General features: G+C 35.8%; 1 protein-coding gene across 1 annotated transcript; it reads right to left on the bottom strand.

Moving 5' to 3' along the window:
- Positions 1-413: 413 nt before the first annotated feature.
- On the bottom strand, positions 414-16161 carry LOC104469398 (tumor necrosis factor receptor superfamily member 19-like; the record flags this gene model as incomplete). Its single annotated transcript, XM_010083881.1, has 4 exons — positions 16093-16161; positions 14597-14707; positions 3949-4127; positions 414-499 (listed from the first exon to the last, which is right to left on the bottom strand). Coding segments are annotated over exons 1-4 (442 nt in total), but the record flags the coding sequence as incomplete, so codon positions are not given.
- Positions 16162-21086: the final 4925 nt, after the last annotated feature.

Raw genomic sequence — 21086 nt, 5'->3', positions numbered from 1 at the left:
ATAAAGGTATCAACAAACTACCCCTTTTGGGTTTCGGGAAAGAATTCATAGTCACTGAGGCCTACATGATAGCAGGCAGAGGGTCTATGAAGACTGACTTTCTTATGGGCATTAAGACAAAATAGAAATTAGAATTAATATGACAACATCAGAAATGAAGTCCTGACTCCCTAAACATGTGGTATGACAGGAATGTTTATCCTCAAGTGACTGGTCACATGAGGGAACTATGCAAAGATAGTGCTGGACCTAATGAAATGTATTAACAAAATCATTTTCTAAGAAGAAAAATGAGCCTTTAAAAGAATTCTTCATAACTGTGACTGACATTTTTTGCCAAGTTTTCATGTTAAAACAGAAAACACTCTAAAGCAAAGTTAATCCCACTCCAACAGGAGGAAAACAGCACTTACAGTGAGGCTCATAGGGAGGAGGAGGATCACCGCAAGGAACACACTCCATGTCTTGAAAACCTCCAAGCTTAGTCTTCCTATAAAATCTAGAAGATAAAGGAATAAAAAAAACAACCAAAACAGGTAATCAAAAACAGTTCTTTCTCCTCACAAAAATAAACAGGTGTTAACAAAATCCTCTATAGTGTCAAACTTTTGTCAATCTGTGTCCCAGTGAAAACTATCAGGAAATAGAAGAAAAAAAGTAAACAAAGTACAGTAGATATTAATAGTACAGCAGTAGATCCTAAAGTAAATTGAGGAAAAATAATAAATCTGTTAGTCCAAATGCATAGTCCCTATAATCTTATATTCACATAAGGAATAAACAATTCTGGAGATTTCAGACAGAAATCAACATCCCATTTTCCACACAGATCACAACATACCGGACAAGTATGATGAACTTAAATTATGCAAGCTTATTTGCACATTTAAAAAACAAAAGTAAACCAATTAATCTATATAACTCTCCCAAAAGAAACAAGATATTACAAGGTAATTATCACCACTAACAGTATATAATGGACCAGACATCAATGACTTCTAGTTAAAATCCTTAAGGTATCCTCTGTCTCAGAGAAGGAAAAAAAATCAGTTGTGAATTGTTTAATTTATGTACTTGTATAGAATGGCATCCCCTCTATACCCCGCCCCCTCCAAAAAGTCTTAACATGCTCTGTGACAGAATCTTCAGAAAATAAGATTATTCTGATTGTTTTGTAGAACAGCAAAAACAGTAAAAATGGCTTTTCAGAACTATATTTTAACAAATCAACAACCCCTCTCTGACTCCTCCTTCTCCTTTAGGAAGATCTTCATCATCAACCGACATCACAACGTGCATGGACTGTGAATGCAAATTAGCGAAGTGACCACGAGTCCCAATCTACCTTATCTAACTCTCCATTTTGTTTCTATATTCTCACTTTAAATTATACGTAAAAAATTCTAGAAAGCAAGCATTTCAAGGTATGAAAAAATGGGTATTGAAAACAGAAGCATCAGTCAGATGGTTTAGATAAGTAATAGCAATGGAAGGCCACAAGCAGTGACAGGTGAACAATAAAATAAAACTCTAAAGCAAACTAACCAGCCAGTTACTCATTTCTAAATAAATTAATGTAAAAGCATTTTAAAAAAATTACGGCTGTTGTACCCAAGGAGTAATTTTATTCTAAAGTCCCTTGAAGAACTTTACTATTGAGTTTATGTTTGGAAAGCTTACTAACTACAGTGACAGGCAGAAGCCAACATTCCTAAAGGAGGCAACAAGAGTAGCATCAAATGAAAACACCAGAACTTTAGAGTATTATATTTAAAAATTTGTATGACTATGACATTCTGTAAAGAACCTACCTACAACAGCTCCCTAATCAAGTAGGTCTGTCTGTTTTTCAGCCAGTCATCAGTACTAAGCTAGAATCAACAGTTGTGGTCTGTTCAAGATGAGCACATGAATTAAGTGTTTTCTGTGCTGGTAGTGGCACATTAAATAAAATGTACTAACTCTACTGATGTTAAATTACTAACACTGCAAATGCCATTAAACCATGAAAACTTTATCAGCTAAAGCAAACAGCTTTCCAACTGCTCAAGAAACTCATGCTTTAACAATGTGAACAGAAACTGATTCATAGGCTGTAAGACTGAAGGGGCCACAGTGATCATTTACTCTCAATGAAATGTGTTAATATTTGGTTTTAGCTGACATGCTCACTGTAGTGTTTCAAAGCTGAACAATAGGAAATGGCATGTTGGAAAAGTGCAAAACAGAAATAAATATGATTGCTGAGAGGTAAAACATTAGCTAAACCATTTGTTTTGGCTAGCTATAGCCTCCAATCACTTAGGCAGCATCTAAACGGATGGACAGATGACCTGTGACTCCTTTACCCATGACTCTCTCCCTCTTCATGCTTCCAACTTTGCTGTCAGTAAAAGCAGGCTGTGGAAACAACTCTCGCTTTAATGTACACAACACACATCTAGAATACATTCCAGACCAGAAGACTGAGAAGCATTCCCAGGTCATAGAATCATAGAATGGTTTGGGTTGGAAAGGACCTTAAAGATCATCAAGTTCCAACCCCCCTACCGCGGGTAGGGAGACCTTCCACTAGACCAGGTTGCTCAAAGCCTCATCCAGCCTGGCCTAAACTAGGTCCCCTAGTTTAGTTTAACCCTTAATTCACACTGTATTCTGGCTTCTTTTTTGTTCCTTTCTCATCTTCCAAAATTTAGGTTATATTGTTCACACCACAGGAAGAAAATTTTCTCCCTGCCAAGAGCCAAATAACCCCTACAATACATATAGATTAATATGCAATAAGAGAATAAATCAATACACCATGTGGCTGCAGGTAGTATCAAAAGCGTTCACGAGTAACATCCATCTGGGGCTGCACCTTCTTTTACTGTGACTGAAACTAACATTAGTTACCAAAGCTTTACTAAGTGTTTTTAAATGAATAGACCTCACTTCTGGCTTGAGAGGAATAACTGTAGGAGCTTCAACAGTTCTCAGGTATTTGATTGCTGGTATTAAAGAATATAAAAATAAATAAAACTAAATGGCTGAGATATATATAGGAAACAAATGTATCAAATTTTAAGCAACTCTTAAATATATACCCTGAAAATACAAAGGCTGTTAAAACTGCAAATCGGTTCTCATAACCCACTCCTATCAATTAAACTACCAATCCATAGTCCAAAAATGCATCAAAAATGCATCTTAACAAATTCATGGCGGGTATCTCTAACAGTTGAACTTGGCTACAATGTAAAGAATGGACTTTTAGAGATCTTAACAATACTACAAACAGAAGATTAGCAACAGAGATCTAGGATGACTGGACAACAAACTACATGCAGGTTTTGATTTATAACAGCAGTTTCAGTCAGTTTCCACACTGTCATAATTTGTTTCATAACAATTCTTTCAGATCCAGTTATGATTTTCAGGCAGGATCATGCTCTATGAATTTACCACCATGGTGAAGAAAATTCAGGATCAGAAACCACAGCCAGTAGTTTTGACCTAAAAATATATGTGTATGAGAATTATCAGGCATTGACCTAAGGAGGGAGAAAAAAGGAACCAAATAATGTATTCAGTCTTCAAGAAGGCAACTGTGTATGTTCCCAAATGTTTAATTCTTTAGAACAATGATGAAGCCATCAGTAACACTCAATATTTTCAAGTATTTTGCTCAGGCAAAAAAACCCCAAAAAAACTGTGTAGACAACACTCTCATTGATGGGGTAGGTAATTATCAAACCATTTTTATAGATGAGATCATTAAAACTGCAATTCTTAGATTATGTGCTTGGATCATACAGTAAACAGTTGGCAACGCCAAGATTAGAACCTAGGATCTTCATACACACAAAGGATACAAACAATCCAGAAAACATAAACAAGCAAATGTTAATGCAAATGAGTTTTGAATTAGCTCAAGTCTCGTCTTCAGAAATGGTCAAATGGACTTACCCTGGTAAACAATCTCCACATAGTGCATTGCTGGTGGCAGAACAGTTGGCCTTCTGAAACCGGTTAACTAGTGCACAATCCAGACAAGGCTTGCACTTCTGAAAGCCCCAGTCTTCCTTGAATCTGTTTGGCCTGCACGTCATGCACTGTGCATCCTCCCCATATCCAAAGCCGCATTCCTGTAGGGATTAACAAGCAATAGCAAGCTATTCAGTCACTGAAAGCATGAACAAGAAGAGAATGCTGGGATAAAATGAAGACCTAGCGTAATTACTACTGAGAGTATGTCTTTCTAGAGACAAAAACCAACCTTTTCAGCAAGTTTAAATGTGTCTTCCACTGCTAATAATCTCCCTTACTTCTATAAGTAATACTTAGTCATCCACTTTATTCACGAAACCACTGTGTATTTGAATGATAAAGGGCTTCAAGGACTCCCACAGTTTCATTATTACTAGCTTATGGTAGAATTATTGAGCTGTCTGTTTTTTAATTAGGTCAGTCATGTGAAAGTGCAGAAACTGGGACAAGTGAAGTATAAAGGCACTTACTCAGTTACAAGAACAGCAGAGAAGCACTTTGATATTAAGGTTCATAACTAAGGTGAAGAATGTTAATTGCCAGAGAGAGAGCACTGATCTTTAAAGGCTCAGAATTTCTGTTACCAAATAAAACAGTTGGTTAATGACCATCAGCTAGACATGAAATGTTGCTTAGCCACTAAGAATTTCAGAAACCCAATCCACTCCAGTTCTAACAGTTCTTACACTGCTAGAAGAGTTTCATAGCTCTGCAGATCACAGGGAGGCATGATATTTTACTATACAAAGAATATCATTGTCATTGGTTATTTATCCAAAATTTAGCTGCTCAAATAAATTATTTCCATTTGTTGCAAAAGGACACCTAATACAACTGGCAGGCTGCAAAGAGAAACACTTCACCAGAAAAATATGTAATAGTTTGGGGACTGAATTCTATGAATTGATTATCAAGAACTATCAATCATTTTAATTGTTATGTCACTATTTCTTAGAGTTATTGAGTTGCTATTTCCTTTTCTCATCTGAATATCCTATTTTTTTTTTTTTTGCAGTTTGGAGTTAGATTTGATGCATTAGTGACACACTGCAAAACAGCAAGAGGAATACAACAAATTGCTGGAAAGGACTTATTGAGAAGGGAGTTGGTGGGAAAGGCACAATGGGGAGACCTCCTTCTCCAGTATGTTGTCTCAGTAGAAGAACAGGGCATCTTCTTGAAAACTACAAGAAATCTTTGACTGGGGCAACTTAAAAAAAGGATTCCACCAGTTTCCTCTACAACACATGGATGTTCAGTGCATATAAATAACTTTTTCCAAAGTCACCCACCTAAGCAAATGTGCCATAAAAAGCTTTGAGCCTTACAAATGCACTCAGGATTCTCCAAGGTTTTGCACTGAGAAAGGATCTATGGAACAAGCTCTGTGATGGAGCTGGTCAATATGTATTTTATAGTGCCTCTAATTTGCAAGGATAAAGTAACAATAAACAACTTCAGAAGCATTTTACTAGACATTCTCAGAATTTTCAATTTTCTTTTATGTTAAGAATATTTTACCTCTGAAGAAGAACAAACACCCAAGCACACAGAAAATTAACAATTCTAAGAAAGCAACTACGAACAGACACTAAAAATAGCCTTCTTCCTCTGTCTCTAGACCCAGGAACTTAAAAAAGAGGTTTTAAATTTTATTTTGCTTTGGGTTTTTTTAGCTGAAATTTACTTTCATTTCTGTATTATTCAGATTAGGGAGCAGACAGACAAATCATTGCAGTTAGTAACAAAAAAAAGAGCGTACTACAGTTTCATACACTGTACAGCATGCTCCTCCTGCAAGATACTGACGCTAATAAAGCTGGCAAGCAAAAGGGGATAAAAATATTTTATTTTTTTTTAATTTACTTCAGCCACAGAACATTTTCTACCATTTTACTTCAAACCTACCAGTTTCTGCTAGGAATCAATGTCAAAACTATAGAGGTTTTAGCAGTTCTAATTTTTTTAATGTCACCTAAAAATATCTTACCATGTTCAGTTTTACACTCAATTTCATTTATGCAATTGCAAGACTGTATACAAAGCTACATGATTACCACCAAGGACTGGAACCAGACTAATTTCTGTTAGGAGATTTTGCTCTTCCTAAGTCTAAATAAACTTTTTCATTGCATCTCATTATTCCTTAACACTTTATGTTTAGATCATTCAGATAGCAGTCACAGGATATATTACATAGCTCAGTCAAACCATGTATATTCGGATCTTCTGATAAATCACTTGGAATCAGTCCCTCCCAAGTCCTAGTAAACTTTCAAATATAAGGCTTAAATTAACTTAATTAAAAGTTTTCCTTTCCAGACTACCTTTGAAGTTTCTGATTAAAACCAAGCAAATACCAGGAAATAAAGTTGGAATTAAATGCCTTCAATTGCCACTAGCCCAAACTACCAAAGCTTAAGTTGTTTCTAGTTCTGTGAGATCTGCTTTCCTATAGTTGGATGTATGGACACATTTTAGTGGTCCTTTGTAACGTGGAATGGTGTATTTTAAATCTATAAAGGTGGTGGATGCAATATAAAGAAATCTGCCCAAGGAATTTACAATCACCAGTCTTTTCAAAGATGGCTTCTAAGTCCTTGCCAGGAATTCTGCAGATATAATCCATAACAACTACAACTTCAGGTATGTGCTTTTTATGTTCAAATAATATTTGAGGTAGCTAACTGCCTGGCAGGTGCAAATAAATATTTAAGTTTGTAAACCAGGCAGAACTTCAAACAGATCTGTAGTCATAATTAACCACATTCCCAAAAATGAAGGATATGATTCAGACAATAGATTCAAACCCTTTGAAATCTTGGACTTTATAATTTAGCAGTCCAGCAAAGATACCAACAATCGACTGTTCATCTTTTATCAGTACATGTGCAAAACTGATGTGCACCAGCTTTCTTAGTGCTCTGTTTACAAAGCTGTCAAGTTATATGGCTGATGAGATCTGAAAAATTCCCAACTCCCGTCATCCCTTCTATCCTCCCACTCATGTTTTTAAAAGAGGGCTCACCTCCTGTGGCAGTTCACCCCAGGACTGAGGAAAAGAGAAATAAAACTTGTAACCTCAATTAGCTGGATTTCAAAAACATACTTCTTACTTTTGTGCCATAAAAAAAAAAAAAAAACCACAACAGAGATATATATACATATACATATACACATACACACACACACATATATATATGCTATATTTATTTCGTCTATTGTGAAGCATCCTAGGAAGAACACTTAGCCCACTCTTCCCTTTCCACTTCCCCTTTTCACTGCTACCATCAATGGTACCTGGTAGCTTTAATGAAAAATTTCTCTCTCAAATGATACACAGCACAAGCCATGAAAACCCAAATACTAATTTAGAAAACTTCATTAAAATTACTTAAAAAAAAAACCAACTCAAAACTCAAAGGCATTTCTATTTTCTGGATATTTATACAGCTTTCACAATCACAGTATTGTGACATCACATTACCTTTAATGTCCATATCCTCAAAACAACCTTGTTCAGAAGTGGGTTTCACTAAGGTATCAAGTGAGATGACTGGTCAAGGCTACCTAGGAATCTGTGGCAAACTAGTTAACTGAACTCATAACTTAGTTTCAAGCTAAAAATATTGAAAGCATACAATAACACATACACCTCTTAAAGTACTACCTTGGCAGTGTTAACATTTTCTTTCAGTATGTACTACTGAAACACTGCTTCAGATAGAATGACCAAAAGTATAGCAGACTATAGAGAGTAATGGAGTTAACTGGTACGGTTTTTCCCTAAAAGTTGAATGCAAAGCAGAAAGTAAATGAACAGTAAATTAGATTTGAAACATTCTTTCAATTAAAATAACCTCAAATTTCATTAAAAAATGCTTTCAGGCATTTTAAAGATTGTAATCTGCAAGTACATTTTGGAATTTGTTTCTAGTTTCACTGACTATCTACAACCTACCTAAGTCCCTAGACAGTACACCACAGAGAAGTTCCACTTAGGCCATGATGACTACAATAATATTTGGGTATTCTCAAGAAAAAAACCTTTCAGTCATTAAGACACTTTTAATTGATGTCAGGTATGTAAGAGGTTACAGCACTACATTGGTGCTAGGAAATGAAGTTTTTAGTAATACCTTTGAGTATATAGCCTTGTTAAATAGCCCCCAGTTTTAGCTTCCAAAAGTACCTTGGGCTGTGGAGCAGCCTCATCTAGAATCTAATAATACTGTATCTATCAGTAGAAGTCTCTGAGTAGGACAGGCTGCACCAGTGTGCTGCAAACATGTCAGATTTAGCTGCTGTGGCAAAGTGCTAAGTTAGCATCAGAAAAGTTTCATGCTCAGTAAGATCTGATATGCCTATATGCAGCTGTTCCAGCTTCCAGGAAATGGACCCAGAAACACTTAAGCTTCTCATGAGCTGAGATACAGCAGGCTTCCTCACAAGCAGCTCTCTTGCTTAGAAAAGACTGAGTGACTGCTAAAAATGGTAGCAGCTGCTCTCCGTAACTTCACTGGGACAACATGTCAGACATAGCATACCACCTTTCATGTTCTGTCCAAGGACTGCTACATTCAGGAGTAGCTTCAAACAGTACTTTCCTGTTTAATTCACAATTCCTTTTCTGAGCCAAGGCGCAGGTCTCCCTTTCCTCTAACATATACCTTCAGCAAGGAAGCAACCATCAAGCTGCCTCTGTCCCACAGGCTCTCTGTACAGCAGCAGTCTCTTGGTGACAGTATTTATCATCACTTATTTGATGGCAATGCTGGCTTAGGGCACTCTCTCACTTTCATCTCCGTTTTTTCTTCCTTGTCGTACATTGTCCTCAACCGTACTGATACAACTGATGATGAAGCCAAGCTATAAATCTGACCACAGGACTGATCCAGGTCAACAGTGATCAGTTCAGTGATCTGTTCCATAGTACACCCTAAAAATCGACGGTGTCAGCACAACTGCACAGGTAGGGCACTGTGGAAAGAACTTACTATTGCCAAAACTGCCATTTCAACGTTTCTGAACTACAACCTCAGATGTGATCTGTTGACAAAACATCTAGAATTGCAGTTAAAGTTCTAAGTTACAATATAAGCTTGAAGAAGGTGAGATATGGATTGCTTTTTCATATATAAATTTAAAAAAAATACAAGGAAGATGGAACTTATAGAACTTATTTTTTCAAAAAAAAAGTAAATTATGGTGAAAGGACTGGAAGGACTCTCACTTTGGTACTGGAACATTTCCAGGAAAAGGCTGAAACTCAAACTATCCCTCTTTATTTTTTCTATATTAATTGTGATTTATAAAAAAATGAAATCATATATAAGGTTTTATTTGTACAGAAACACATTACTGGTAAGATAGGACAAAAAACGCTCTTACTATCAAGCCACACCAATGACTATTCAGGCTCTGGCAAGTTGAAGCCACTTAAAGAATGAAAGATACTAAACCACTTCACTACATGATGCGTTGTTTCCTACTAAATAAATTAGAAATGAAACAATGCTGAGCCAAATGAAGGAAACACTTCCTTCTGAAGCAACACAATCATTTTTGCCTTCTGCCCTAGAAGAATGCATCACTTAAAAAAAACCAACAAACACAACCAAAAACCCCCAGCAAACAAAAAACAGCCCGAAACATCACCCCCCTCCCCCAAAAGCAAGCTATTTCAGTGATTCAAAGGCTTCACAAACATTACCAAGGACACATGTTTATGAGAAGAAAAGGCTATATAGTTTTTTTTTTTTTAATGAACAAATAGAAGCAAACAAACAGGAGAAGCAGCTTTCACTCCCTTCTGCATCAATGCTAAACTGTTGATACAATAACAAAGCTAGCTTTCTTATGATGGCAATATGTTAAAAGTACATTATAAAAAAATACAATGAACAGAAGTGATCAGTGGATTTTAGTTCTAAGTTAATGCAACATCTGCAGCACTGCTGTTGGAACAGTAGGGAATCAGAAAGGAAAAGCTGAGGGTACTATTTTTTTTTATTTTAAGGATGAAAGAATTACTCAAAAAACATTCTTGAAAAAGACAGCCCCACTAAACTGCAACAGCAAAAGCTGAAAAGAATAGTCTAGATTCAGAACTAGTTACATGAAGTAAGTAATTTTTTCTGTTGCGTTTTGTTTGTTTCATGCTATAAAGGGTGTCTGAAGTTGCTTAACTATGCAGATAGGAAGGTCAATCCAATAGATGGAACACTAGTTTGCAACTAAAATTAAACACTCATAGAATCACAGAACTGCCCATGCCGGAAGGAACCTGGGAAGAACATCCGGTCCAACCTTTCAAGGGAAAGGGAGCTAAGCTGAGGTGATCCAGCACCCTGTTCGATTGCATCCTAAAAACCTCCGGTGATGGGGACTCGACCACATTCCTGGGGAGGCTGTTCAGTTAATGAGTGTTCTCACTGTAAAAAACTTCTTTTTTTATACAGAGATAAAAACCTCTCTCCTGGTACAACTTGTACCTGTTGCCCCTTGTCTTGTCCATGTGGGGCCTTGTGAAGAAAGAGCAGCCTCCATCCTCTTGTTCCACTCTGTGGCCTCTGTCTACTCTGTCCCACCAAAAGCTTCCTGCATTACTATGGGCAAGTTGATTTCTGTGATAGTGTCTCATGTATAAATTAAGAAAAGTCAACAGGATTTCCCTAACTTAGAAAGGTATTATGAAATGCCCACTTAATGTAGCAACAAAGGTCATATAAATAATGCAAGTTATTAGTTGCAAAAGTAAATCCATACACACACACATATTTATATACATACACATATATGTATATACACACACCCACTCTGTAAAGGTGGTATTTTGCCCTTCACATTTATCCATACTGTTGATGCAAGTCTGTGGTATATCTGAGTGTATCTGGTGACATGGGAACAGACACAAGACCTGATTTGATTAGGTTTTAACCATACCTTAAGTCACCTGTGCAGCCTATGTTAAGATTCTTAAGTCTGATCTGCAGGTGTCACTGTGCCTTCCTTTAAGGGTAGGCAGAACTAATAACTGCTGACTTAACAACCACAGTCCACAATAAAATCCCACTAAAATTAAAAAAAAACAAACCCAGATATCACAATTAGCTAACAACATATTAGTTTCAATTTCTATAACATAATGTACTCAGTTTAACAAAGGCAAAAGGAAGAAAGTACATGTACAAGTGTACTTGTGTTCTTAACTCGTTACTGATCAATTTAGTGGCAATGTATTTAAGTCATAGTACTCATCTATACCATGGTATTTATCTGAATATTTATCTTGAGTACTCCGGCTTTCTTTTCGTAGTGTTTAGCCTACTAACTCTACTTGGTTTTTGAAAGGAACACAGTTCTCATTTTTGTATAGACAGCAATAAAAAGAAAGAAATCTACAGATTTAGATTGTAATTAGGATGAAGTAGTTTCTCATAAACAAAAGTGAAGCGAGGACTCTACAGCACTTGACACTGGACCTGTCTGCTTCAGCTTACTCAGTAGTAGAAGTTCTACCTGAACTGAGTTTTGAGGGAAGGATATAGGGACATATAGTTTACATCAGCCCTTCACACAGTCCACTGTGGCATGACCGGCTGAGGTTTTTTTATTACTAACATAAAAAAGAAACCTGTCAGACAATTGCTTAAAACACTTCAGCAGGGCACTGAACCAAAATACCCACTGATATCATCGTATTTTACTGTATACTTAGACATACAGTCATGCTCACACATCCTGCAGGTTATCTAGTTTTATCCATGAGTACTAAATATTTGATAGGAAAACAGACACATTATTTGGTATTAAGAAACCATTGTTAAACTGCAGCACAATTACATCATTGCTTTCTCACATGTAAAAAACCCAAGGTAACAAAACTCCCCCTGTGCTGCAAATTATTTCAAGTATATCATTAAACCCCTTTTCCCTTTGAGTTCTGACCTTTGACTTAACATACTTTGTTGCTTCAAGCTGTAGTTTAGCAAGATGCTTCAACTGCATTTCAGTAACAGCCACAGCATCACATCCTTTGCTATGATAATTGTACCTCTACATATGAAGGAAATCATGGTTTCACTCACATTTAGGTCTGAGCAAAATCTGTTTAGTTATTTCAGTTGTAGTACAGCATCAAAAAAGTTTTTGAAAGCCTGTTCATGCCTGGGAGAGGTAATTGCTTCCACACTGAAATGAATTAAGCATTCACATTTTCAGAAAAACTAGTTTTAAGAATCAGGCCTATCAGATTGTAAACAAAAATAGTTAAAGTAAAAACATAACTTGCATAGTATACTATTGCAAACTCTAACCTTCCTATTTTAGTTTAGCACTTATTGATTAAATTGAAAGATGAGTATAATTACTGAGGACATTAGCTTTTACGCTTTTGTTTTTTATTTACCTACTAGGTAAGTATGCTACATCAGGGCATATAACGCTGCTTTAGTAGGACCACTGTTATAGAGTGCCATGTTTACAGGTGCCTTTATAAATTAAAACACCCCCCAGAACCTTTCAGTTCTCAAATTTAAGGCCAATCTCACAAAAACCAAAACATCCAAACAAAACCACATCCATACTGTTAGTCATCTTCAACAGAAGTTTGTATGACTAAACCTCGACTAATATTGCCTAACATTGAACGCAATCCTCACTAGAGTGTGAAACTAAATATTTCTGTTAACCCACTGAACACTAGCTTCAGGAGGTGGAGAGAGAAGGAAAATGTGTCACTCAGTTTCAGTAAATCTCTTCAAACCACCCACAAACCACAATACTTGTGCTTTTTTTCAGAGCTGAATATAGTAAGAAATACAAAGACACAAACAGAAAGCTGCTTTCTTCCTGTTGTTTAAACACACATACACACCAGACTTTAGTAGTGTTTCACATTAGAATTCTTCAAAAATAACATTTCAAATTCCCCCTTGGATCTACATGTCATACCTGTCCACAAAAGCAACCCTGAAAATTAAATTTCAGTCCTCCTAAATAACACACTAAATTCTACCTTTATCATCCTTTTTACACTATCAGTAAGAGTACGAAACCGGGTTTGCCCTTCTATATGCACAGGCACTGGGCAGGGCAGCTGCTTTTCCCTTGCTTTATGGCCCCACCTGTCAGGTAATGATCAGACTGCAGTTACGTCTGGGCCACAGTTTTACACTCTAGCAATGGGCAAGATGTAGGTACAGTAGCTGGACACAGAAGAAAGTCTTACACGTATGCATGAGAGTTGACAAGTCTGCTCGCCCTTCATGATACCAGCTTGCACCCTCTCTTTTTTGCCTGACCATCTTCACACCTCTAGCATGACACACCTGCTCCCCCAAAACATCCAGTCTCCCCATGACTCACAACTCATTCTCTTATATCTCTCACCTCCCGTGATCGAGTTAATTAATCCCACCATACCCTTCCCTCACTCTCGTTTCAGCAATATCTTCCTTTATTGTTCTCTATCCTTGCTCATACACAGCACCTTGTTTCTCTGTGCTGAAGGTAACTAACATCACCCTCATGACTTGCATTCAGACTTGGAATTTTGCTGGAAATTTTGCCAAGTTAACTTTCTAGTTCTACTGAATCCCAGTCTATAACCTCAGTCACCATTCACCTCTGTTGATTAATTTCTGCACTCCTAAAATACCTGCTAATTCCAAAACTTTTATGGGGATTTTCTTTTGGAAAAGACAGTTGTTCTAAAAGAAAACACATTTATGTAAGACTCACTGTAACAATCTTTCCTTCTCCATGATCTTAAAAAGGACTTTTTATGTGCTTTCTAGGTATTACCATGTATTTTTCTGGCCTCAACCTTCTCACAGCATAAAGATATGGATTAGGTTTACAGCATTCTTAATAAGTTGTAAAACAAAGAAATTGAGCCTCCTTAAATCTAGCTTCCCAACACAAAGTGCTCCAACCACCACATTAGTGAAAACAAAAACTGCCTATCTCCCAGCTGTTCTAAGAAAATATCTCAGTTCTCATTTGAATCATATTCTGTATTTATGTGCTTATGCCCTTATTTTTATTATAAACCATTCTGTTAAGAAAAGTTGTTGTATAGAAAATATTTAAACACTGTCTATAGTAGCAGTTTCACCAAAAATCCTTAACTGGTTCTGAAAGTCAGCACTGTAACAATCAACCCCCCACCCATTTCAGTGGTCTGTACCAATCACTAGTTTGGAATTCATTTTTCATACTCTCCTCTACACACTGAGGTTATTCAGTCTTACTTCCCTATATTTCCCTCCCCCCCACTCTTTGTAGCACTAACTCACCTTTAAAAGAAAATAATTTTAACCTGAGAGCCCATACTCAGATCCTCTCATGGTACTGCCTACTTCATTAACTGCATCATCATTTTCTGAACTGAGCATTTTATATAAAGAGAACCAGAAAACATGGTACTTGAAAAACTGTTAAGGGTTCAGACATAAAAAAAAAAAAATTCTCCATATACATACAGATATCTAGTATTTTAACCACGTACATACATGCACTTATTGGAAAACAAAGTAAGTTCAAGAAAGCATGATCTGCTTACCTTTGAGAGTTCCATTCCAGGTCCACACTGTTTGCAGAGGATACAGTTTCCAGTGTGGTCCCGAAATTCCTGCTCTCTGCAATCTCCAGTCTCACAAATTACCCTACTTAGCTAAAAGAAAAAAGTAAACTCACTAAAATATAATTAATCTGTGATTAACATATAGTTTACATCAACTCTGCATCTGAGAAATAAATTAATGTTTCTATCTTAAAAGTAACTTTCTGCATTATCAAAAAATTTAAATATGGCAACGAAAATTAATCAACTAACTCCAATTATCCACTCCAAATATGGATAAGCACCCTGAATTTTAAAGGTTCTCAGTACTCAGTGACTTGCAAGAATTTCACAATTTTTACAAGACCTGCTTGGTATTTGGCACTTGTGGAATCTTAAACTCATGTTTGTTTAAGTTCCTCACTTTACTCAACATTAGGAGAAAGGCACACGGCCATTTACTAAAGCTACAATTTTCATGACAGTAAGCTACGTCAATTACATTATACTGTCATGTTTCATTTATTTGTGATTTTTAATGATGCCATTACAATTGAATAAATAAACTAAAATCTATTCCTTTACACATAAGTATTTAGAGATTTTAAACAGCCATTCAAACCTTTTGTAAACTTAAAACACACCCCAAACCTGTATGAATACTGTTTATTCTAAATTTCACTATGTTTATATTTAATGGGCCCAACAAGAGAGAATCCAATTTCTGCCTTCAAAGGCATTATCTGACCAAACCAGAAACTAAGGTTATGGGAAATACCATAAGCAGTAATATCAGTCGTGCAAAGTCTCAGTATAATCACCGGAATTCTACCCAGGAACATTAGCAAACCCTGTGAGCTCCCCCATAGAATTTTAAATTAAATGCCTACATACAGGCTTCCAACAGAAAAAGTGCTCTCCACAACTGCTACTATTTTATTACTTGGTGTATTAGTCTTCAGAAAGACCAAAGCCCTTCTTATAGCTATGAAGCATTGATTACCCTTGGTTCTAGAGCTTGTCTCTGCAAACCAGAGTTGAAGTATGCTTAGTAGGCACTGTAATTATGCACTATGCTACGTTCTGTGGATAAACTGAATACTCCAAACTCCTAAACTATATATATTAGCATACTGTACTGAGAGATCGCCACTGCAAATTGCATAGAATTCCTGACATATCTTTGAAGTGAAGCAGTATAACCTTCACAGCACTATACTAACCTATGTTTTCTGTCCTAGTCCAGTCCTTCTTCCATGAAGAGGCTTGCAAGGTAAAAATTTTTAATTGCATGTGAGGACTAGCAAGATATTATATAAATCATTTGACCAAGCTCACTTTTAAATTGATAAAATGTGTATGTAATTGTCTGTGTATACGTGCTTAAGACTTTGAGTGTTAGCAGTAATGTGTAAAACAAAAGATACCATCCCTGTGTCAAATGTAATTTTTTCAACATTCATCCTGAGGAAAGAAAATATTAATTTTTAACTTACCAAATACGCCAGTAAAATTATAAGCACTTTCAGTTTATCTTCCCCTTGTAATCCTTTAGCATCCATTTCTTACAAACCTTCCTCCCTAGGAAAAAATAAAGAAAAAAAGAAAAAAATCATTACATTCCACAATGTTGTTTAAATTGCAAAAGTCACATGTCTACAGCATTTCATGTCATTGAGCATGTCAAAATACATATCTGTTAATGCCATTAAAATATTTCAGACAGATTCCTGGAAGCTAAACATCAAACATACGCTTTAAAAATTATGTTATTTTTTTAGAAGACAAGGCAATGCGCGCAAAATTTCTATAGCTTTAAGTCTCAAAGGAACAAGAGACTGCTCTCAGTCTAGATTAGAGAACCTCAACATTTGTAAATCTAACATCCCTAATATATCTTTCTTGCTTGTTAGATGCCCAGCTAAGTACATGAACAACAGAAAAAAATAAATTTCTTCAAATATGCCACATATGAGCCAAGACATAGCTCATCACGAGAATGTTCCTTCTGTGTTGCAATGTGGAGCAGAATGGGTTTACCTAGCGGCTAAGATAACCTCTTCTGCTTCATTCTGCAGTGAACTGGAGGCATACATAGGGTCTGTTTCTACTACTTATCTAAGCAATATTAACCTCTTAAGATGTGTTAACATGATTGTTTACGATCTGGTATGTATAGACTATTATAGAAGACATTTCAAACAGCACAACCAAATCAAATCCTACCTCAGACAATTCTTATCATAATCTCAGAAAAAAAGAGGAAAGAACCGTCCATAAAGCCTTGATTAATTATTTTTTAAGAAATTGTAACAAACAAATGATAAAAAAAAGAAGCGGAACTATTTGAAACCATCATGGAAAGGAAGTTCTAATTTGAGAATGGGTTTTTTGTATTATTAAATCAATGAACTGCACCCACACAATCATTAAGAATACAATGTTTGTCCAAAAGAACGTTTTTTCTCTGCTTACTTTCCTCTTGTTAATTTGAATCTTTGTGTTAATTTCTGGTTTATTACTTTTTGGTTTTGTCAGTTACCTGGAAATGCAAGTGTAATTTTTAGTTCAGAAACTCAAACTATATAGCAACAATAACAAGAAAAGAATCAATAAATCCAGTTTAAAATACCTGCTATTTGAATTTGTTCCTAATTTGCATACCTTATATGACAGTAATATAATGTCATCACTTTCAGCTAGATGTGAAAAATAATGCTTAAAACATTTATGGTCTACTTCAGAGCTTAAGGACTGATGTTTAGTGGTGCTGTTTTAAAAGACAAAATACGTGATTTTTATCATTTAAGAGTAGAAGAGATGGAGAGAAAGGATGGAACCCAATACATAAGGAAATCAGTATAGAAAAAGATTAAGAACAGTTGCAAAATGCTTTACAACATGGAACTATAACAAGCACAATACACTTCAAATAATATACAAGCAGAATGAACATAAACTATAAGTAACACACAATTTCACATTCTACTGCATGAACATGCTAATTCAGGAATTCTAATCAATAAGGAGGTGCTATACTTCAGTGGCACTACTGGTATTTTTAAAAATACATGTATTTCGAAGTGTAAGAAGAATTAAAGTCTGCTACCATGACCAGAACAGGCAAAGAGCTGTGTCAGGCAGCATTCTACAGGAAAGCCAGGATTACATTTTTATGGTTATTTCTCAGCTGGTGATGGTAATTGTCTATGGACCAATGACAATTATCAGATTATATGTATGTCAACATGGGTAAAAAAGAAGACATACCGTCAAGTAACACAAATACACACAGATACAGTATTTTACATAGGTTGCTTTTTTAAGTCTGAGGGATAAAAACATAAACAGAGAAACATGAAATGGGAAATCTCAAAAAGAAATCTGGATGACCCATTGATGTAAAAAGTACTGTAGAACAAATGGCAAAATGGAAAAGGAGAGTCAACAAATTTTAGAAGTTGAGTGCACAAGGTTGGCATGAGAAGCTGACAGTGCTAATGTTGCAAAAAAAAAAAAATATAAATCAGGTATATAAGAACAAAACAATTTCTAGTAATACCAAAGGCCAAACAGTGGACAGAGAGTAAAAAATACAGTTAAGGGAACTCGGAAGTTTCAATAAATGTTTCTAATCTGTGTTTGGAAAGAACCAAGATGGAAAAAAACACACATCATATAATATATTTTCTAGCTAAACAGTAACTGAAGATCTGCTAAGTAAAAAAAAAATTAGACAAAAGACAAATTATGAAACTCTGCACCTCAGTAGCCTTGAAAAAAGTATCAAGAAAGACTTAAGCTTGATGCTGTTCAATTTTTATGCAGTTTGGAATGCTACAGAAATTCAAGACTGGTAAAGTTATGAAAAGATTAAAAAAGAACTGAAAATAGTAACACAATAAACATCTCTTCACAATATTACAGAAAAGCAGTCTTGCAAAACCAACTTGACTTTACTTGATTCAGAGAAGACAAGACAATAAAGCTAAAAGTCTAAAAGCAAAATTATATAAACTGATTAAATAGTAATTCAAAGAACCATGCTGAAATGAAAGGGATTTGGGAGAAAAATCCCCATTGACTTCTTGATTTCATATAATGGTATTCAGTGGAAAAAGTTAAATACTTTATAGGCTTTCCTAATTGCTATAAGAGGCAAACCTTTACATAACCATGCAAGTGAAATAAAGCTGTAAATGTAACTGAGTTGCTCAGAGCTTAACGGCAAGTGATTATTCCAAGTCGTATGAATTTATAGTCATTATATTTTTTAATATTTTTGTTAAAGAAATAAAACATAGCACAGTTCTAATGTGATTACGACCATCTATATAATATTACCAAATTTTAAAAATAGGATTCTTTGAGGTTAAAAGTAAATTTTATTTTAAATTTTAAGATTTACTTCTGCTTCTGAAAATAGACGTGTGACATATCAAAAAAATAAACTAAATATAATAATAATTGAATGTTTTTATGTCAAGTTTCATGTGGCATTATCAATACAAACAATATTGGTGAGCTTACTAAGCCTAATGATCTAAAATACAGAGCTGTGGCATAATCTAAACAGCCTGCACTTTTTCTGAGCATCTCACCTGCAGTACAGAAAAAAAAAGAAAATTAAGAACAGCCTGATTAACTGGCCCACAAATTCACTACTTGCCATATTACTGCAATAAAACTATATTAGCTGTATGTAATGAAGCCACATTCATCCTATACATTTTTTCCAATATGCAATAATCTGAAGATTTTATATTGTAAACCAGTTATCATATAAACAATTTATTAAAATCAACATTATGATGTATTTTTATGTTTGTAACATTCTGGAGCCAGATTAAAAAAACAAAAGAAATGCCAGTTCTTAACAGAAGGCAGTACAGAATAACAAGCAGTATGAAAAATGTTGCTGGTCATGCTGACAGCTTGTACTTCAGTTTTGGAGCTGCCATATTTGTTATGAGATGATCTTCTTACACGGTGTACCTCAAAGACTTTTAGAACATACAAAGCACACAGAGAAGCACACTGTACTAAAACACATTTTGTTGACTTAGGTGTGGAAATTTTATTGCACCTGTGAAATATTTTCTATTTAAAAGCAAATCTACTACCTTTATAACACTCTTGTCAAATCCAACACCTTCAAACATCAGGAGTTCCAAAACAGAGAGTAAATTTCCAAAATCAAATGTTTTAGAACTGGCATCAAACTATCATGGAATTCTCCAACTCATCTACTGATTTTACTGAGCTTCAGATTTGTTGATTGATCATTATGTGTACAATGCAACCTCATAACTTTAGGTCTATGATATAATATGTGATATCTGCCAATAATTTGTCTTTTATAATAATAAAATCTTCCAAAATAAGTTTGCAGGTCTATGGGCCTTAAACTTCAGTGCACTTCAGTAGGTTAAGTAGCAGCAAAACATGTTCAAACCATCTCAGTAGACATATATCTGAATGCCTGGGGTATTGTATCATGCAATCATTGTGCTTATCCCAGTTCGTACAAAAAAAACCAAACAACCCTAGAGACTATACACTGGCTGTAACATATGAGAAAGAAATTAACTGGTGTTCAAGAAAAAAAAATTGTTAAGAGTATTTAAAATGTTTCTTTTCATTACAACATTTTGATAAAAATAATGCAAATGGTTAAGGCACATTAGGAACTCATCGTATTGAAAGCAAGTCCCAAAGGAGACATAACTGTGCCAGCTCCTTATTTTCTGTTTCTGTCTCCAGTGTGGTTAAAAGCCCTGCTTAAAAAGCAGACACTGCAGTACTTAATAATACGTTGCCATTGGGCAAATTTGTTCTCTCTTGATATCAAGTGACATTAAACTGATGTCAGTTGGACATAAGCCATTCACCTCATATGCATTCAAGTAAGAAGTAACTAGAAATTCTTGCCTCTAAAACATGTGTGACCAAATAGAATCACAGAATCACAGAATGTTAGAGATTGGAAGGGACCTCGAAAGATCATCTAGTCCAATCCCCCTGCCGGAGCAGGAACACCTAGATCAGATCACACAGGAACACATCCAGGCGGGCTTTGAATGTCTCCAGAGAAGGAGACTCCACAACCTCTCTGGGCAGCCTGTTCCAGTGCTCTGTCACCCTCACTGTAAAGAAGTTTTTCCTCATATTCAAGTGGAACCTCCTATGTTCCAGCCTGAACCCATTGCCCCTTGTCCTATCACTGGATGTCACAGAGAAGAGCCTGGCTCCATCCTCCTGACACTCACCCTTTACATATTTATAAACCTTGATTAGGTCACCCCTCAGTTTCCTCTTTTCCAGGCTAAAGAGACCCAGCTCCCTCAGCCTTTCCTCATAAGGGAGATGCTCCATTCCACTAATTATCTTTGTGGCTCTGCGCTGGACTCTCTCCAGCAGTTCCCTGTCCCTCTTGAACTGAGGGGCCCAGAACTGGACACAATATTCCAGATGCAGTCTCACCAGGGCA

Source organism: Pterocles gutturalis, unplaced genomic scaffold (genome assembly GCF_000699245.1).
Source record: "Pterocles gutturalis isolate BGI_N339 unplaced genomic scaffold, ASM69924v1 scaffold12670, whole genome shotgun sequence".
Taxonomy (NCBI): Eukaryota; Metazoa; Chordata; class Aves; order Pterocliformes; family Pteroclidae; genus Pterocles; species Pterocles gutturalis.
This window is presented reverse-complemented; position numbering and strand designations above follow the sequence as displayed.